Source organism: Carettochelys insculpta, chromosome 2 (genome assembly GCF_033958435.1).
Source record: "Carettochelys insculpta isolate YL-2023 chromosome 2, ASM3395843v1, whole genome shotgun sequence".
In the NCBI taxonomy this organism is placed as follows: Eukaryota; Metazoa; Chordata; order Testudines; family Carettochelyidae; genus Carettochelys; species Carettochelys insculpta.
This window is the reverse complement of record NC_134138.1, coordinates 131,511,919-131,533,326: the sequence shown is the minus strand read 5'-3', so window position 1 is coordinate 131,533,326 and position 21,408 is coordinate 131,511,919. Positions and strand designations below refer to the sequence as shown.

The window sequence follows — 21,408 nt, the reverse complement described above, 5'->3', positions numbered from 1 at the left end:
GAAAGCGGTGGTGGGGGAGTCCAGCCCAGGGACCCTAGGGTACGAGGAAGTAGGTGAGGCTTTTTGCCTTTGCCCCACAGCAGTGACCTTTCCTTGGGCCTCTTCATCCACCACTACCCACCAGGCTCTTTCCCCGCTGTACCATATTGCTGGGGTACTTGGCTGTGTTCTGTTGTCCACACCTCCAGCTGCTTTCTATCTGAGCTCCCCTCCCCTCCTACTGCCTTGGGAAAGCCTTTAATGAAAGCCTGGAGGCCTTAACTGGTCACAGGTGCTTTAATTGCAGCCTGTTGCTGGCTGACTCCTGATGAGCTCCAGCTGCCTATCTAGTCCGCAGGACTTCATCCTCTGTGAGCTTGAGAGGGTTAAAAAAAGGAGTTCCTCCAGCGCCCAAAAGGCTTCTCCTCCCTCAGGTGCTTGTCAGCTGCTGTCTGTGATCCGCCACAATATGTTTTTCTGACCCTCATGACAAGTACTCACCTAGGCAATTTGCATACATGAAAAAGCAGTAGAAAGGGCACAAGGCCTTTCACTATCTCCTTTCCTTGCAGGCCACTTACCGATGACCTCATGGAAGAAAGTGATCAGATATTGCATGATGTGGAAATCAACATATTTCAAAGGAAAGGTTATTTCAAGTAGTGCTGGTTCAAGTCGTTGCTAGCCTGTTCTCATGAAATGGCTGTAGTTATAATGTGTCAGCCAGTCTGGTACTGAGGTCATTCCCACCAACCCTTCACTTCCAGTTTTTATGGGCTAGCTCAGTGCTTCCATAGAGATATCCCCTTTAGGCAAAACTGAACTGTGGATTCTGAGTCACTGGAAATCTTTCTGTGGGAGGGGTGAATGGAACACTATATATTCAGCCTACCATGCATGTGAATAGGAGCAAACCCAAGAAATACACAGTGTGCCAGACTTCATCCTTGAGCAGACCAAGGTATTGTAATTATTTCTATGGACTCCATATTTTCATTCTCGTGGATAAACTGTGGTGTTAGCCAGTGCCTAGGAAGTATACAGGGAGCAGATATGGATGGAAGCAGTGTAATAAGGAACATTTTTAATGAGACAGGAGAGACTGTCTAGACGAGAGAGTTAACTTTTATTTTATTGCTTACAGAAAAATACAAAGAAAGATCAAATTCTGCTGTGAATTACATTTAGACTTGAAAGAAAGAATGTTTTTAAAAGAATTTTTGTTCCATATTATCTCTGTCTATTTTTAGTAATTTTTTTAAAATATTTTTATTTAAATGGTCAGAGCTGAGTGAAAATGTTGGTCATAAAATGTTTCAATGACAGCAAATATTGAGACAAATATTTTCTCAATAGTTAAAAACCACAAACTGTTAATATCAGAATATACAAAGTCAATATTCTTAAATCAATAAACCTTACCTATTTTGCTATTCCTTTTATGGTTCATTTGTAACAAGCTTAATTCAAAGTATGAATCACTGGATTCGGACTCTAATAAAGTTCCCAGGTAGCATTGTTCTCCCTTCACCTTTGTGTAATTTTGATTATGATAGGTGGAAACATGTGTTTGGCAGTTTGTTTATTTCAGTGAAATCAATGTTCACTGATACAAATCCAATCCTTCCAATGTCTTTATATTTTACTCAGTTCCACTGAGTGATGTGTTAATCAGGGCAGAGTATGGACCTGTATTACATTTATTGTGTTCTAGCGTTGTTATTTGTAATCTGCCCCCTCCCACACACTCAAAAAGGAATCTTTGCCTTGAAGATCTGGATAGCTGATGACAACATGCATACCATTCAGAAAAACAAAGTTGTGAATAAAGTACAGAAAAACAAACTGGAAAGTTGCACGGAAGAGAGAGGATTTCAGGAGATTTTTTGAAAGCTAAGACAGGAATTTAAGGTATATGACACTGTTGGCAGTCTAGCTTGTTCAATGTATCAAAGTGTATTTTCTGAAGGGCCGATTAATTTATCCATGTCTGCTTCTGATTTATTCATTCTTTACAAACATGCACATCAAATGGCTTTTGTTTACACAAACAGAAAGAAAGGAATTGCCACAAACAATAGTATCAGGTTCATTTAACCCAGTGTGCTGTCCCCAGCTACGCTTAATGCCAAATGCTGCAGAGGAAGGCACAAGAAGTCCTGAAGTAGCCAACTATGGAGCAATCTGCCATAGAGGAATCTTCTTTCTAAGCCAGTTAGTTGCAGGTATATGCAATGAACCCTGACAGGTTAATTCTTATGATCTTTTTATCATAAGTAAAAATAAGTATTTAGTATTTTCATTAACCACATAAACATCACATTTTCTCTTGAATCCTCCAAAATTCTTGATGACTTAGAGACATCTGTGGTAATGAATTCAATGGGTAGATTTGTGGTTTTCTTCCTTTAATTAGTTTAAATTTACTGCCATTCAATTGCGTTCAATCCTCCTTGTAATTCTTCTGTTACAAGGAAGGAGCTGTTGTGCACACATCTACCTATTTCACAGGTAAGCAAGTATTCACTATACAGTGTTCAATCAAGAAGCAGAAAATTATATGCAGCTCAGGTGAGCAATCACACAGTATGGTTGAAGTGAGCAGTGTGTGGATTCCTGGCAGGCTGAAATGTATTCCTTCAACTCTCAGCACTTCCTTCAGTTCAAAACAAATGAAAATACTTTACAAAGTGCATGATAAGTCTGCAGGACTCATTGCCACAGCAGAGTTTTGGGTCACAACTCTAAGTAGAATCAATATGCTGTACCAGAGGCTTTCGGAAGAGGGAAGGCTTCAAACATACTCTAGAAGGGTCTCTATAAAATAAGAAAAATGAGGAAACTGTATGGCCCACGCTAGGGTCCAAAAAACTATTTAACTGCCTGAACAGAAAATTGTAGCTCTCAGCTCTCAAACCACTTTAGTTTCTTCAGTAGGAAACAGAACTGGGCAGCAGTCACCAATATTAAGCAATGAGCTGCCAACTGAAGATGTATTCTCTTTTCTCTCACTTTCCAGGTTTCAAACAATGGAATCTCTGAGTGCGTTAAACACTGCTTTTGCCCTTGACCTTTTCAAGCATGAGTGTAAGACACAAACCAGCACAAATATCTTGTTTTCCCCTTGGAGTATTTCAACTGCCATGGCCACTGTGTACTTGGGAGCCAAAGGTAACACCGCATCTCAGATTGCAGAGGTGAGCTGGGACTCCAGAGAATGTCAATTTTGAAGCAGTGCCGCTACTGTTGAGTACCACACATTGTACATCAGCAGTTAGATGGAAGATAGGGGCCAAAAATATCAAACTGTGAACATAATACTGTCGCTGTCCAATGTCAAACAGTTTTAAACCAGGTTCATAGGCTGGTGTACAAACACCACAGGCAGCTTAGCACCATGGCAACTGCACCACTAAAATTCTTTAAGCCCTTTATGAAAGATACCAAAAAGAAAGCTATGGAAAGAAGGGGAAGTAGTTAATATATGTTATGTCATGCTTTTATTTCAACAGTCTCCTTTGTTCCCTTTTTTTTTTTTAAGAAAGAGGTTTTAGAAGGCACTGCCCTACTCTTGATAGTTTTTACTTGGTGTTAGAGATGGTACTAAGTGTCTTTCTGGGGAAGAGAGAATGTTGCTGATAAGAGCTGGAGCTGTTATTGTTGCTGGTGATGTTGAAGTGTAATTCTGTTCCCCAGAACAGGGGTGAGCGAACTTTTTACATTGGGCCCCACTTTTTGTCCTGGCAATTAGCAGGCACGCTCCCCTCCTCCCAACCTGTCTAATGTCATCCAAACTGCTAGAAATTTCACTACATTCAAATGAAAAAAAACAAAACCCTTTTGGCACATGTGGCAAAATAGGAATGTAGAATGTAAAAGCTTTATTAAATAGATAGATAAACATGAATACACATAAATAAAAACAGTAATAAATTTCAACACTTTTAATGAGATGGATGCACCTGAGACCTATCAGCCAATTGACAAAACAAAACAAGACAAATAGAGACAAAAGGGGAGAGAAGAGAACAGCAAAGATAGAAAATGCATCTTCTCTCTGTGGTTTTGACTTGCATTTGCAGCGTCATGCAGGACAAACACAGGAACCGTGCAGGATCTTATCAGTCATGATAAGATGAGGACAATTTGTCCTAGTAATGCATGTTGGAAAACATAATCCCAACTATACATGTACAGTGATGGCATCAGTATGGTTACCATGTAAGATATTGCAGATAGTTCTCTGGAAATCTCTCTCAGGGTGCAGTGGCAGACAAAAAAGCCACATAGTATGGCCACATCTTTACCACTACATGCAGATGTGTTCATTCCATACCAAAAAAAGATTCAGTGGAATTGGAAAAGGTTAAAAAAAGAGCAACAAAAATTGTTAGAGCTATGGAACAACTTCCATATGAGGAGAAATTAAAAAGACTGGGACTTTGTAGCTTGGAAAAGAGATAAGTAAGGGAGGATAAAGTAGAGATCTATACAATCATGACGGGGAGGCAAAAGTAAATAAGGAAGCGTTATTTACTTCTTATAACACAAGAATTAGGGCTCATGAAATGAAATTAATAGGCAGCAGGTTTAAAACAAATAAATGGAAGTATTTCTTCATACAACCCACAGTCAACCTGTGGAACACCTTGCCAGATGGTGTTTTTCTTATGTTCTTAGTATTAGGCTGTTTTGGGCATTGCTTTTAGCTGCCTTTCTGGTCTCAGGCTTACAACAGTTTTGCACAACATAAATGACCAGAGAATAAATAAAGCAGGAAAGAAAATAAACACAAAAAGAATGTGTGTAGTCAGAGAGAAAGAGTGAGAGTGAGAGAGAGAGAGAGTGTATGTGTTATATGTGTGTGTGTATAAAAGAGAGAGTGCATCTTACATTTGGGATTCAGCTGGAGCTGGTGGGGGTGGCAAGCTCACCTGTGTCCCTCTTTCTTGGCCCGCTCTGGTCAGGACACTTCTCAGGATTCGGAAGAAAAAGGCACAGCAGTGTTGTGCTAGAGTTAGGGGTCTTAGAAGACAGAGGGGTGGCAGTTACCATGGTGATACTCACTCCTTCCTTTCTTGTCTTTCAGTTAGCTGGTGTTTGCATCTATTTGCTGTCCTCTCCCACCCCAAAGGCTCCCTGAAGAACCCCTAGAGGGAGTAAGGGGTGGAATACCACCTCCCCTGGGTGAAATGTGGGGGGACGTGTAGAGTCAAATTCCTAGGCTCCAATTTTGGCAATAGGGAGGATGGTTCTGTCCTTTTCCTGAGGTGCCTCTCCCCCAGCACTTTTGGTTCACTTGGCCCCTCCCAAGTAGTCAGGCCTGGGCAGGGACGTGAGGAGGCAGCATGGAGTCACTTAGTTCACCAGCTGACTCCAATGAGGGTTGCTGTCAGCAAGACAGTCTGGCTGGGGAAGTGGCTGCTTCAGCCCCAGTTCCCTGGCTGGGTCCAGTTGCTGGGGAGAGAGTCCAAGTGAGATGGAAGTGTGCTGGGCAGGGTAGCAGAGTACTCTGGTTCACTTGGTCCCCGTCCCCAGCAGCTGGGCCCAGGTGGGGAGAGGTGGGAGTTGGCTGCTGCCTCCTCTGCCCGGCTGTTTATCTTAGACAACTGCCACACGGCACAGAGGCAGCAGCCCTGAACAGTTAGCTGTTGTGACAAGTAGCCCTGCCTTGTGTGGGCCTGGCTGCTGGGAACGGGGGCAAAGCAAGCTAGAAATGCTACAGAAGGTGCAGCAGGAGAGGGAGAGAACCCCCTCCTGTGTGGTAACTCTGGCAGAAGTGTTGCTAACTTTCTAATTGCACAAAGCTGAACATACTTGCTCCTCTCTTGCCTTGAGGCCCCTGCCCTGTCCCCACTCTGAGGCCCCATTTACTCCAGCCCCTCTCCCTCCATCACCAGGGTGACCAATATGGGACAGGGAGATATGCAGGGGAGGGGCAGCTCCTTAAAGCCCCTGGAGCCCTGGAGAAGCCGCAGCTGCCAGACTCCCTGGGAGCCCTGGGGAAGTGGCAGCTGCCCATGCTCCATCTGCTTCCCTGAGGCGGGTGGCGGGTGGGAAATATGGGACAATAAGTCCCTTTAAAAAAAAAAAAGTTGGGACACCTTTTTGGTGTCCCAAATACAGGACCATCCCACCCAATACAGGATGGATGCTGACCCTATCCATTACTCACTCTCCCCCACTCTCACTCATTTTCACTAGGCTGTGGCAGAGGACTGGGATATGGGAGGAGTGAGGGCTCCAGCTGGGGTGTTCAGGCTCTGAGGTAGGGCCCAACATGGATTATTTTCTGTTGAAGCCCTCCAATACTTTTCAGCTTATTTTGTTTGCATTATTTTGAAAGGAGATGTACAATGATGAAATGGAGGGGTTAATCCCGACGCTGGGATCTGTCCCAGGCCAGTGTAGGTCATGCTAAATTATATACTATTATGGTAATTCCATAAGTTTTTACAATACCTGTGTTTTTAGAGAATTTTAGCCATTTCTATTTATGTCATTTTTCATAGGTCTGCTATAAAGCTAAGTTGCAATAGCACAAATATTTGGATTGTACATACCTGTAAGGAAGAAATAAATGATAACTAACAAAAGTCAGAAGCTGTTAGAAAAGAGCTAAACTAGCTTTTCTGTACAAACTAGTCTGGTCTTGCAGGGCTATGATCAAAAATCATATGCCATTGTAAATTGAATGTTGCCATTCTCCAGTGGTATGCAGACCCCATTTCTAGCAACTGACAACTCGCTGTGTGTTGAACTGTGAATTTGTCACTACTCCAGGACTAACTATTGCTGTCCTGTAACTCAGAACAGTAGATACCCACATTTTAGGGAAAAAAAATAAAAACTAAATATTTTTGAGGCTGAGTGTTTTGCAAAACTTGGTTTCTTTTGTCTGAGGATTTCCAAAGGTGTCCAAATATCACCATCCCCAGCTCACAAAAAGGTGAAATGGAGGACAAATATTCAAGAAGTGTTGATCACCAAAATGCAGGGCAGAGCCAAATATTGAAATTAATGGAAGGTCTCCCACTGATTTCAACAGACCCTGGATCAGGACCTAAGCATTCGTCTGGAATGCGACAAAAGACCCATTCGAGCTCAGATAGGAGCCCTTGCTCTGGGACCTACTCCTTTCACAGGTACCAGAGCTCATGGTCCACTCTATGAATCAGCAGACCCCAGTCAGCCACAGGTGTTTAACTGCTGTGTAGCTGTATCCTAAGCGACTCCCCTAAGCCCACACAGCAAGTCAGTGGCAGAGGTTAGAACAGAACCAAGATCCAGGTCTCCTGACCCCAAGTCTTCTGCTCTCACTGTAAGAGCTTACGTATACAGCAACCTGTCTCTCATTGCCTATGTTCTGTTTGCAATTCAAATTGCAGGTGTTTCACTTCAGGAAAGTTGGAGGAGCTGGAGCTGCCACCACAACCATAAAACCGCGACCAGCAAGTTCCAAAATGGAGGCGCTTGTATCGAATCCATGTATTAGTCTTAAAAAGGTACCTCCAAAACAAATGACTAGAGCATCCAAGCTGTAGTAGGCATGTTCATCTCTTTTTTTCATAGACTGCCTTTCCTTCCATGTTTGAATGCACTTTGGATTGCCATTCTCCTGTTAAACATACGCCGTGAATGCATACAGTATTCTGAGAGGTTCCCTATAACACTGTCTCTGGCACAACAAGAGAGACATCCTTCCCTTTTTTAAAAAATTACAAACACTGCAGTTGGAATTTCCTCACTCAAGGGACTCAGCAGAGCTGGGCCCATTATCAGTGTTTCTTTGTCCTTCTCTCTCGCTTTTTTTTGCTTTTTGTGGTGGATTTTCCCTTTCTTGTCATTGTTAAATTACCATCCATGGAATAGTAAAAGGTCCTGTGCACTATTAATGACACAATTCCTATTTGCAGCAGTGTCAGGGCTGCTCTCACACATGTACTTGCAGTGCTGGTGAAATTAAATTATTGGCTCAGACAAGAGACGTATCGTGCGACTTTTGAGAAGGAGGGTTATGCTCCATGTCAGCGACGAAGCTAGTTAAATGCACTGCAAATTACAGTGTTGGTTGTAAATGGGCATAAAATCTCTTTAGAATCCACTTGGAGAATATCTCTTTGGCTCTCTGAGAAATCCTTTATCAGTCATTGTACTGCTAGATAGTGTGTGCTTGCTTCACCATTGCAGCTGCAGGGAGAGCAAACCACAACCCCCTGTGCCAGTAGGGGTGCTGTAGCCCTGGTAGGCTCCCCTTCATGGTAGTGCAGAGCCATTGTTTTCACTAACCCCTCTACCCGAGGGGCCAGAAGCTTTCTGTGGCTGGTTACACAGAAGCCCCAATAGTGGATGCTGCTTATCCATTTTAATGAATCAGTGTATCATCCAGCCAACACCATCCACTTTTTTGGCTGTGCTGACAAGCCAAACCCCCAGACTGGTCGAGAAGGAAGTATCTTCCCCTTTTCTCTCTCCCTTATGCCAGACAGTGTGTTCAGGAGCTAAACATGTTGACTGGCATTAATCCAGTAGCTGGGTTATTTTCTACAGTAACTTAATGGATTCTATTTCCTGTATTTTCTCTCAACCCCACCACTGAAAAAGACATGAGCAGTGATCCTGGCAATTAACAATGGATAAACCTAAACTCACTACAAGGTCAACTGGTTGAAATTAGAATAAAGAACAGAGTGATCCGTCAACCTGGCTTTGGTAAAGGGGAATCATGCCTGTCCAATCTATTAGCATCCTTTGAGAGGGTCAACAACATGTGCATAAGGGTGACCCAGTGTATATAGTATCGGATGACCAGCATCTGATGAAGTGAGTCTGTGCTCATGAAAGCTCATGCTCAAAACTTTTCTGTTAGTCTATAAGGTGCCACAGGACCCTTCGTTGCTGTTCCAGTGTATACAGTGCACTTGGATACTCAGAAAGCCGTTGCCAATGAAGGTTCATAAGCAAAATAAGCGTCTGTAGAATAAGAGAGAAGGTTCTCACATAGAACAGTAACAGGGTAAGAAAATGGCAGATGATATTCAGTGTTGAAAAATGCAAAGTAATGCACAGCAGAAAAGTGCCTCCAAGTGTACATACAACAGGAGAATGTCTAAATTAACTGTTACCATTCAAAAAAGGGATCTTGGTGTCTTTGTGGATAGTTCTCCAAAAACATTGACTCAGTGCGTACAGGCAGTCAAAAGAGCTAACAATATTTGGAACCATTAGGAAATGGATGGATGATAAGTCAGAAATTACCACAGTGCCAGAAATAATAATGCTACAGAGAAGAGCAATAAAAATGATTAACCATATGGAAAAGCTTCTGTAAGAGGAGAGATTAAAAGGACCGGGGCAGTTCAGTTTGGCAAGGAGATGGCTGGGGGGTGGAGGGAGTGTTATTATAGAGGCCCTTCAAATCAGGAATGGTGTGGAGAAAGTGCATAAAGAAATGTTATTTACCACCCTTCACATAGCTTAAGAACGAAGGGTTATTCATGGAAATTAATGGGCAAAACAAAAGAAACCTCTTCTTTATACAGCACTTGGCCAACCTGGAGAATTGTTGCCCAGAGAGTCATATAACTGGGTTCAAAAAAAGAAGTAGGTAAATTCATAGAGAATAAAGGAAAGGTCCATCAATGGCCATTAGCCAAGAGGGTGAGGGACATGGCACAATACTCGGGGGTTCCCTCAGCCTCTGACAACCAGAAACTGAAAGTGGGTGACAGGAGGTGGATCACTGGATACATTCTGTTAATTCCTTCTGATGCGCCTGGCACCGGCCGCTATCAGGATATAGGGCTAGACAGAGCATTGTTCTGATCCAGTATGGCTCTCCTTATTTTCATATATTCTTAACTCCCACAGGTAATAAGCACCTGGCAAAATGGTGCGCAGAATTACTGACTTCTTGCTTCACTTCCTTGAAATAACTGAGTCAGCATAATAAGTCCGTCTCATGTTGTGTCAGTTTTACCTGTTTCATGTGTAACAATGCAAACAGTTTACAATACAGGAAACGCTAATTCTACATATATGTGGCAAACTTTCAATGTGATATTTGGGGATTTTTTATCGTGTGATTTTCATAAATGCTAATGAGCATCATGTCGCTAAGTCTCTGTGCATTGCGCAGAATATGCATGATTACTATCTCTGTGCGTACAGTTTGCTTTTTAACAATCCTTTTAGATAACTTTGTAATTCAGTTCATTCCATTACTCTCTTTTTTTGTGGTATGTCCATATTTGGAGATTTTACTGCTAAGTTCATTGTGTCTCATTCACATCAAAACACCGGTAACGAAAATTTTCTTGGGTAACTATACAGGATATTACTGACAACTCCCAACAGTGGAACTATGTACAATATATGAACTTAGAATTCTGAATCACATGTCCCAGCATTTGCAGCTAAATAACCAGAATATTTCTTCCTTCTGTCAAGGCCAACCTGGAGAACTCAAGCAATATCCATGCAGCCTTTCAGACACTTAGCTCTCAAATTAACCAGCCCACTAAAAATTACCTACTTAAAAGCATCAACCAGTTATATGGAGAAAAATCATCACCTCTCAATAAAGTAAGTGAAGCAGATCATCTATTTGTGTAAAGGGAACACAGTTCACCTTTATGATTGGTCTATGACAATATAGCAGACAGGAACCAAAGTCAAATATATTAATTACATCTGCAGAATGCTTTATGATCCTTTATGATATATTTCCCATTGACTGTTTATGGAGATGCACATCAAGATTACATACTTTTTTTTCAGTCTGATTTTCTGGACTGTACTGCATCTAAACATGAACAATCAGAGAAGAGTAAATGATTGGTAACATATTTATAAATATTTTGCTTCTTTGAGCACAGAGCCTTATGTGCCTGGTAAACACTGTCAGAACATGAGCTCCTCCTTTTGAGTTGGCAGTCGCTGGCCCATACATATAGGCTATGTCTACACTAGAGAGTTCTGTAGACAAAACGGGGGTTTTGTCAACAAAACTTGCGGTTCATTGACACACAAAATGTGTTTTGTCAACAGAAACTGTCAACAAAAAAGCTGTATAGATGTTCCGGGGGGCCATTTTGGAGACGGAATGGATCAAAAGATTGATCCCCTTGTATGGGTAGATGCATTCTGTCAACAGAAATTTTCTAGGAACATCTCTTCTGGCAGCAGCTTCTGTAGACAGATGCTTCTCATGTAGCTGTAGCCATATTGTCCAATAATATGTAAGACTTTTCTCACTCTTGCGTTGAAGGAATACCTGCAATCAATCAAAAAGTATTACCACACAGAGCCACAAGCTGTTGATTTCATGGGAGCTGCAGAAGAAGTCAGAAGAGAGATCAATTCCAGTGCTGAACACCAGACTGAAGGTAAGCTGAGGACTGTTGTTTTACCGTTCCCAAAGAGGACAGCATAGGTGACCCATGGGTAGCACTTGGGAGATGCACCAGCCCCCTATCCACCCACCAACATTTGAATTTTTAAGTGTGGTGCCCCCATGTGCCTTTTCATGCCTCTGAGTGGCCATTTCTGTACCCCGGCCCTGCTGCAGGAACAGTCACCCTTGATCTTTCCACTATAAATTGGTTATGAGGGAAGACAGAAAACAATGGTTTCGTACTTTTTCCCACTGTATTTGAATCGAAACACAAAATGACTGATCCCTCCCTGCCTTAGGTGGCAACAACATTTAAAGGTTGAGTATTACCAAATACAAAATGAAATCTCCTTTCAGTTATAATGCTATCATCACCACAGGGAAAAATATGGAGGACTACCGTTTTCCATTTCCACAAATAATTATAGCAACTATTTAATCAGTATGTGTTGGAAGGAAACAAGATACCACGGTGTTGGGCCTGATACGAATACATAGCAAAATGGGTTTCACTTTGTTTGGGCACCATGCAGCATGTATGTGTGGGTTCATTATCTGTTATAAACAGTGTCATGAAACAACCTGACCAAAAAGACAGCTGTTAACAGAAAGAGCACATTTTATGGAGATTCTTACATGGGGTTTGCAGGCTTTTGTTTCTCCAAAAATAGAAAGGGGGCAAAGATGTGTCAGCACCAGCTTAAAGTTCTGCAGCCAGTGTGATAAGCTCTGAGCCTCTTACTTCTCTATACTGTTTTTTCATCATGTGTAGGCAGTATTCCGCACTTTAGTATCTGTGAACCTCATGTGAAATTGCTTTCCTCCCTGGGAAGTCACACTGGTTTTTTATTATTATTATTTTGACACATCTCACCATCTTCCTTTTTTCTTCAGTTTTCTTTCTCTGTCTCTGGGAAGAATGTGAACTGAGACTACCAGTCAGGGTTATTACTAGCAAGAGGCATCCTAAATACGACAAAGTTACTGAAGGGGACTACAGAGTCCAGCCCCATGTCTGAGAATATTTCACAATAGTCTCTTAGGACATAAGGTGGCCCTACAAGTATGGTGTCAAACAGTAGAGTCTCCAAAACTCTGTTCCTACATTTACTCCAAGCAGAAAATCTGCACAAATATATGACTGTCTCATTTTTTCCTAAAGGTAAAATCCAGGCCCTACTGCCTGCCAAGTCTGTTGATTCACTCACCAAGCTGGTCCTAGTCAATGCTCTCTACTTCAAAGGAAACTGGGCAATGAAATTTAAGGATGGAGATACAAAGGAAAAACCTTTCAGGCTGAACAAGGTATGTGACTAGGCCATGAAATGTCATAAATACTAGTGGAAGGGGATCAGGAGAATGGCTGGGGATAGAGCTCGGTCCCTCTGTTTTCAAAAGTCTGCCAGTCTCTAAATCCTTATGTTGTCAGAACAGTTGTAATTCAGTCATAAGCATTCCCCTGCAGTACCTGCAATTCAAACACGACGCTCAGGGAACTCAGCAGCGGAACTGACACTACCTAGAAGCAAAAGTTAAGGTTCTAGCCTGTTCTCAGGGTGTATCCACACAGCAAAGTCAGCCTGGAATTAATGGGTCCCAGGTCATCTGCCCTGTGTCAGGGAACCCTGAGCTTGGGCATTTACACTGCATTTTCACCCTTGGTGAAGCATTTTCTGGCCCAAGGCTCTGACATCCACAGATCAGTATGTGGACCAGAGCCAAAGGAAATGTTTTCCAAAGTGATTAATGTCCCCTACCTGCTCCCTGTTGTTGACACCCTAGCCTGCTGCCCACTCAGTTTCCTATCTCTGAGCAAGCAACTGATGGGACGCAGGTGCCCATGAGGCACACAGGAGTACATAAACTTCACAGTGAGCTCAGTGGCTGCTGGCAGGGTGGCTGCTGTCTGAGAAGACTTTATATTGAACCACCATCTAGTCTGTGAATTGGGCTCTCCAGGCGTAGGCCAAGCCACAGTGATAGCAAAATGCCCATGTGCACCTGCTCTGAGGAGGATTAGGACATTGGTCTCCAGGGCCGTCAATCTGTTGAGATGAAATCTTGAGGTTCTTAATTTTTAAAATGAGATGCTCCATGGAAGTGTTTTTCTTTGGTTGGCTTTTCATTTATTTTGTCTGTTTTGAAGTTTGACACAAAATGAAGGTACCAGAGGAAAAACACACCGCCCAGCCTAGCTGCTGCTGTCTGGGGAAGGGTGTATGTCACCCCCCTGGCCAGGTGCAGTGAGCTCCAGCACCTCTTGGTGATCCATTTTCTCTGTATTTGCTGTACCCTGGGAGGCAGAAATCAGGGATCCCCAGGTGGTAGGAAGGGAGGAGTGGAGTTAGCTCCTGTGCACCACCCTCACGGTGCACACTGCCTTGGCACCCCTGCACAAGCAGCCTCGGGGAAGACAAGAGGGGCCCAGGAGCAAGGAACAAAGAGCAGATTGGGACCAAGCACTGCCCAACAGGGAGGGGGAGAAGCAGGGCTCTTGGCTCGTCGCAGCTGGGGGAGGGATGAACCGCGACATCCAGGGACTGGAAGCCAGCTCCACTTGTCAGCTTTGCTCCCTGTTCTGAGCAAGCTCCATATAGCAACCAGGAGTAGCAGGAGTAGAGGGTGGCAGTGAGCAGAAAAAGGGCAGGGCAGGACCTCAGAGAAGTGGTGGGACAAGGGGTGGGGCAAGTGCCTTTAATTTTATGTGAGGTGAAAGTTGGCAACCCTACTCAGACCCTTGGTCCCACCTTAACATGGGCTGGAGCGTTCCAGCTCTGCAGGATCCCAGGGCCCTTGGTGTGAGCCCTCAGTTAGCATATTTGCAGTGTGCACACAAAGGATGGTTGGCTTGAAGCCAGGCTCACACCCAAGCTTAAAATGCTGTGTAGGCATAAAATCAGTGCCAAAACCAAGAGACTGAAACAGCAGCATAAATAGTGAATGTTAAATTGGTTCTATGAAGTTTCACTTTTTAGTAAGCTGTCTAGTTGCAAGTAACACAAGCAAGAAAAATTTAACTTTCATTTTAAACTATATTATTTTAATCTGATCCTTTAAATGACATGTGGCCTCCTTTGCCTTGTTGCAGAATACAACTAAGCCAGTGCAGATGATGTTCCAGAGAGGGAAATTTAACTGGACCTACATAAAAACAGTGCGCGCACACATTGTTGAACTCCCGTATGTCAATTATGACCTCAGCATGTTCATATTGCTACCAGGTGACATCAATGATGACACTACAGGCCTAGAAATGGTAAAGAAATTAATCATATTAAAAAGAGGAATTCAATTGTTTTTATATCCTAGATGTTTACATGAGTGCTGCCTTATGGCAAGTCAGGCTACATTCTTTTTCTCGGAACAGGTGAAAAACTGACTCAGGAAAAAATTACAGACTCCTAAACATTGTCTAATATTGTACTCAGAGAACCTGAGCTTTTTGGACTTCAACAGTATTTTTGACTGGGCACTTTTTTCACTTCTTGCTGTTCTCCAGTCATAGAAGCAGGAGTCCCAAAGTCCTGCAAGAAAGACAGTTTTTTCAGCCCAAGCAAAACCACAGACTAGAACCCTTGATAAAAAAACAAGACAGAGGGGAACACTTCATACTACACTATCTCTGCATCCTTGAAGGTTTCCTCAGCAATAATCCGTGAGGACACCAGAGCCTGCAGCACCAATGTATTGAGTTTGCAGGCCTTCCTCAGGCAAGACTCCTGTTAAATTTAATTAGAGTTTTGATGAGGTGAAGCTCTACTGGATCAGGTCTAAGAAGGACAGTGGAAATGCCATCAACTTCCTTATTCCTTTTCAACTCCCCGGTTGAAGAAGTATCAAGTGGCCAGGTTTTCAAATGTATTTTCATAAAGTAAATATTTTAAATAGGGAAAACTGTCACTCAGAGCAACTCAACTAACAAATGGTAATTAAATGTGTGTGTGTGTGTGTGTTTAATTAAGTAATAGTACTTTTCTCATATTTGTGTATGGAGAAGCTAGCAGACCAAAGGCACTAACAGATACAACAAGAAAGTAACTGGGTTATTATCTTATAAAAAAGGACTCTGGTGCCATTACACATGAATATTTATCACTGAAGTTACTCACTATATGGGATCAGGAAGAAATTTTCCTCTAGGCCACTTTGATGGAGACCCTGTAGGTTTTTATCTTTCTCTGCAGCACAGGGCACGAGACACTGGCTGGTTTGAACTGGAATAAATTCCCTGGAACTTGAAATCTTGAATTTAAGATTTGACAGCTTCCCGTAACTCAGCCAGGATTGATGGGCCTATTGTAAATATGAGTCAATACAGTTTGATGACCTTCAATGTGCAGAAAATCAGAAAATCAGAATAGATGATCATTATCCTCCCTTCTGATTTTTAACACTATTCAAAATAATCATCTGTAAGAAAGCACACTTTACAGTTGAAGAAGAGACCTGTAAATGACCCAGCAACTTTTCAATGATCTTCACTATGTTTTTATACCAGTACACATAAGCTGCGTCTACACGAGCCAGCTACTTCGAAGTAGCCGTGCCAACTTCGAAATAGCACCCGCCACATCTACACGTGGCGAGCGCTATTTCAAAGTTGAAATCGACATAAGGCGGCGAGACATCGAAGTCGCTATCCCCAACAGGAGATGGGAATAGTGCCCTACTTCGACATTGAACGTCAAAGTAGGGCATGTGTAGATGATCCGCGTCCCGCAACATCGAAATAGCGGGGTCCGCCATGGCGGCCATCAGCTGAGGGGTTGAGAGACGCTCTCTCCAGCCCCTGCGGGGCTGTATGGTCACCATGTGCAGCAGCGCTTAGCCCAGGGCTTCTGGCTGCTGCTGCTGCAGCTGGGGATCCATGCTGCACGCACAGGGTCTGCAAACAGTTGTCAGCTCTGTGGATCTTGTGCCGTTTCATGCAAGTGTGTCTGGGAGGGGCCCTTTAAGGGAGTGGCTTGCTGTTGCCCCGGAAGTGCTAGTCCGCCCTCTGACCCTGTCTGCAGTTGTTCCTGGCACCCTTATTTTGATGTGGGCTGCTTTGGCGTGTAGACACTCCCCTGCAGCTCCTACTTCGATGTAGTGCTGCCCAACATCGACGCTGAACGTCGACGGCACCAGACCTGGAGGACGTGTATACACTATTCATCGAAATAGCTTATTTCGATTTCGCTACATTGAAATAAGCGATTTTGATGTAGCATCCCCGTGTAGACGTAGCTATAGTTTGGCTACTTAGGATTCTGAAGAACATCCCGGGTATGGAAGTTTCATTTCACTGTGTAATTTTTGATCCTTTTTTAATTCTCTGCAGCTAGAAAGAAGCTTGACGTATGAAACGTTATCCAAATGGACCAGCTCAGAAATGATGGAGAAAACTGAAGTGGATGTGTATCTGCCCAGGATCAAAGTGGAAGAGAGTTATGACCTCAAATCTACTTTGAGCAGCATGGGGATGAGAGATGCCTTCAGTGAGGACCGAGCTGATTTCAGGGGGATGTCTGAGAAAAATGATCTGGTTTTGTCAAATGTTTTTCACAAGTGCTTTGTGGAGATCAATGAAGAAGGCACCGAGGCTGCAGCAGCTACTGCAGCTACTATGGAATCACGAAGTCTCATTTCTACCATTCAGTTTGCAGCAGATCACCCTTTCCTCTTCTTCATCAGACACAATCAAACAAAGACCATCCTCTTCTTCGGCAGATTCTGCTCTCCATAAGAATGCAGAATTTTGTTGCTAAACGGGATCTTGCAGCAGCAAAAAAGAGCTTGGGTAATTTTTCTTCAGTTTCCTGTATTCTTGGCCAATCTTTGTAGGTTGGGGAACAACAACTAGATCAAATTACTGAAAAGTTTGCTTTTTCGTTCCTGTGGTTAGAGGACTTGATAATGGTAATATTGGGCTCTGATTCTTAACTGCTCACTGGTTGCTTTTTCCAGCAACTGCAAATTGCTCTGTTTCTTGGCACAAAGTACAAAGCAGAAGAACAAGGTTAATATAAAGAAATACATCTCAGGAATAAAATAAAATTACCTGTGCAGGCATACAAAGAGTACAAAAGGGGGCAGATCTTCAGTAGGTACAGACTGGAACATCCTGCTGAACTCAGTGGAGCTACACCAGTTATACCAGATGAAGATGTAGTTCACAGTCTCAATGGACTTACCACAGGCATGGCCAGCAATGCAATAAAACTATTTGAATGTAAATATTTTGTACTTTTTTTTTTATTTCTACTGGCATTTTTTTTTGTTTGCAGACTGCTTGCAGGAGTTATGTTTCTCCTGCAGTTTACAAACCAATGGGCAAGTGCTGAATAAGAATCAACTGTGTAAAATATACTAAAAACAAAAGGCATTTTCTTACAACCATTTGCTTTGTAGTAATTTTACATTCAACCAGCATCATACTAGGGACTCAATTGACTTCTTCTGGTTTTATGATGGAATAACTTCACTGGCGTAACTAGGGCAATGGAGAAACAGAACCTAAATATTCATGTGTAACTACCTTGCAGTATGATTCTGCAGAACCTGTATCTTCATACTTTTTTCTGTTGAAGCTGTTTGTCATTTCAGCATTCAGTTACAATGGAATGAAATACCAGAAGTGCTAGAGCAGGGGTCATCACCCTTTCCAAGGCAGAGTGCCAAAATTTGACCTTTTGACCTCTATGTATGGGCCAAATGCTGGTGATACTTTTTAAAGTCACGCATACTCCTATTTACAACAGTATCATTAATAAATAAGTTAAAATGCAGAGCTTTACTGTTTAGGTGGTGGTTGGTAGCATTAGCCGGTCTTTTGTTAATCCACAAGTGCCATGGCTTTGAGCAAGCTCCTGGCTGCATGGGGAAAGAGGGGCAGGGCTAAGCTCCCACCTCCCATGCCGATGCCAATCAGCTCACGTGCCAGTCTTGGCACCCATGCCAGGGGGTGCTGACCCCTGACCGAGAGCTTTTGGAGCAGTTCCCTCCCTTTTCTGACAATGCTCCTAATTCCTTCAATTCAGTCCAGAGATTAAATAAACTGGCTACACCAGCGAAATTCTGTGCATATTCAAAACTTCGGAAGTCCCTGCTTCTAGGGAGCAGCACACACCTTTCTTCTTGGTTCTACTTCCTGAACGGGAAAAGAACAAACGTGAAATGACATTAATAAAATAAACAAACCCTCATGTATATGCCCTATGACTGCACACATTCCATCTAAATACAGTCCTGATGACTACAGTAAGATTAAGCTGCATGCTAAAATGTAGCCCCTTTGAAGCCACTATTGTGGTTTATGTCTACACGGGTACACTTTCTGGAAAAGTGCTCCTTCATACAGCTAATAGCCTTCGATTTTCAACATACGTGGACAGCCTATGCAGGGTGAGGATACTGGCACATGGCAGAATTCCTTTTCTGCTCTTTCAGAGAGAGGGATCTCTCGAGCTATTAATTTTCATGCTGGATCTCAGCATGACACAAACTCCCTTCCCCTCCCCAACCTTGGAAATATTAAAAAACATTTCTGTGGTTCTGCATCCCATGCGCCAAGTGTGGGTCAGTTTGTTCATCAAGAGATGTTCTTCAATTCAGCCTTTAAATTAAAAGAGGACACTAGCCCATAGGCAGCAGGCCGTATGGGCCCATGGTGCCCTGGCTCCTCTCATATTCTGGAACATGGGCCTGGATGAGGGGTGTTGTATTTTCAGAGCTGTCCTGTCTATAGGACAGATTGTGGAAACTGCCCAGGCCCCACTCTCAGGGGAAAGCAGGGTCCAAGGCAGCCTGGAGAGTTAATGAGGGGTCCTAGCACCAGCTGCAGTGCATGATCAAGCCTCAGCCTGCTTAGTTTCACCTCTTATTGCCCCTGCTCTGTTCCAGCCCCAACTCTTTCCACCGCTACATCATCCCCTCCCTGTCCCTATCCCCAAGGCCCTGCCTCTTTCTGGCATCTGGCCCATCCTACAAGTGATGCCAAGAGCTGGTGGGGTGGTTCTGAACATGGTGGGCAGGGCCAGCTTGCTTGCTGCTCCTGGTATCAGGCCTCTTGCTAGCCCCTAGACCATGCTGGACACCACACTCCCCTGAAGTGTGGAGGCCCCAAAGCATGAGGCCCAGGGCATTTGCCCCAATCAGTCTTATGGACGGGACACCCCTGCTTGGACTTGTTCTTGGCACCACCAATAATAATGCAAATTTGGAGCACAGGTATGAGCCCTCATCCTTCCTTACACACAACATCCATGACAGTGCTCAAGTGCTCATTCCAGGCATTCTTTGACAAGTCCATTTTGGAAGTCTGACAGTCATATAATAGGCCACTTTCTGGTATTTTTGCATATCTTATTATTAAAATACCAGCGCTGATCATGTCATCGTCTTGTAAATCACTAAGACTGCATTTAAAATACATATGATTAGTCAATAAATGTCTTCAAATTGTACAAGAAAAAATTCTGGAAGCAGAATAGTAACAGAGAGAAAGCCGTGTTAGTCTATATACTATCAAAACAAAAAAGCAGACCAGTAGCACTTAAAAGACTAACAAAATAATTTATTAGGTGATGAGCTTTCGTGGGATAGACCCACTTCTTCAGACCATAGCCATACCAGAACAGACTCAATATTTAAGGCACAGAGGACCAAAAATAATTATCAAGATTGACAAAACAGAAAAATTGTAATCAAGGTGGGCAAATCAGAAGAGCAGAGGGGCGGTGGGGGGAGTCAAGAATCAGATGAAACAAAGTATGTACAAGAGTCCATATAATGATGCAGGTAACTGTTGTCCTGGTTCAAACCACGTGTTAATATGTCACCCCCCCCAACCTTATGAGGATTCTCACCAGCAACCACAGGCTACACCACAATAATACCAATCCTGGAACTTTACCTTGCAACAAGCCTTGCTGCCAGCTTTGTCCACATATCTATTCTGGAGATACCATCACTAGATCTAACCAGCTTATTCACAGAATCTTGGGCACATTCTCAGGTTCCTCTACTAACATCATATATGTCATCATGCACCAACAATGCCCACATACTTTGTAGTTAGGACAAACGGTAAATACGCTTTGACAAAGAATGAATGAACACAAAACAGGCATCAAAAAGCTCTTAACTCACAAGCCTGTCAGCCAGCACTTTAATGGAGTGGGCCACTCTGTTAACGACCTGCAAGTCTGTGTTTTACTGAAAAGGAACTTTAAGAATCGCCTGCAAAGAGAGAGTGCTGAGCTCTCTTTTATATTCAAATTCAACACATTAACCCATGATTTGAACTGGGACGCCAATTACCTGGGTCAGTATATGGACTCTTTTACATACTTTATTGGACTCTTGACTTCCTCGCCTCCTACCACCCCTCTGCTCTCCTGATTTGACCACCTTGATTACAATTTTTCTGTTTTGTCAACCTTGATAATTATTTTTGGTCCTCTGTGCCTTAAATATTGAGTCTGTTCTGGTATGGCTATGGTCTGAAGAAGTGGGTCTGTCCCACAAAAGCTCACCACCTAATAAATTAGTTTGTTAGTCTTTAAAGTGCTACTGGACTGCTTTTTTGTTCTGGAAGCTGGTAAGTTTTGGTGGAGAAATATATGGGGCATTAGAAGTGGAGAATGTAGGCTAGAAGGAAAGTGAACCGCAATCATTTTATTTCTAAATGTATTTATTGCCAAACAGATATTGAGTCAAATTTTATAACAGAAAGTTCTGGAAAGCGGTGAAGGAGGAGGAGTAAATGCAGGTGGCGAAATATATAGGACAATAAGGGTGGAGGTTGCCAGCCAGAAAAGAAGAACAACTGCTTTATATTTCTAAATGTGTTTATTGCCTAACCAACAGACCCAGAACCTGGCTGAGGACACAAGTAATTTCTTCTCTCTCACAGGAATCTCAGGTAATGTAGATAGAGATATAATTAGCTTTCTTTGAAACTTTTTCTTGAATTAGTTAAACCCAGCATGACAGGGCAGATTAAATGATAACTTCCATGTCATGCGGTAAAACAGGGTTTGCACAATTTGATC

The 21,408-nt window shown here is 42.9% G+C and overlaps 1 protein-coding gene across 2 annotated transcripts; it reads left to right on the top strand.

The window, feature by feature from the left end:
* Positions 1 to 872: 872 nt before the first annotated feature.
* Positions 873 to 17,099, top strand: LOC142009549 (serpin B10-like). Of its 2 annotated transcripts, XM_074987769.1 has the most exons (8): positions 873 to 940; positions 2,999 to 3,176; positions 7,368 to 7,484; positions 10,429 to 10,563; positions 11,249 to 11,366; positions 12,537 to 12,679; positions 14,463 to 14,630; positions 16,695 to 17,099. In XM_074987769.1, the coding sequence occupies exons 1-8, from the start codon at positions 873 to 875 to the stop codon at positions 17,097 to 17,099; spliced, it is 1,332 nt and encodes a 443-aa protein (XP_074843870.1). The 2 variants fall into 2 exon arrangements, with proteins under 2 accessions (XP_074843870.1, XP_074843871.1); XM_074987770.1 differs by lacking the exons at positions 873 to 940; positions 7,368 to 7,484 and having other exon boundaries at positions 3,009 to 3,176.
* The last annotated feature ends 4,309 nt before the right edge of the window (positions 17,100 to 21,408 follow it).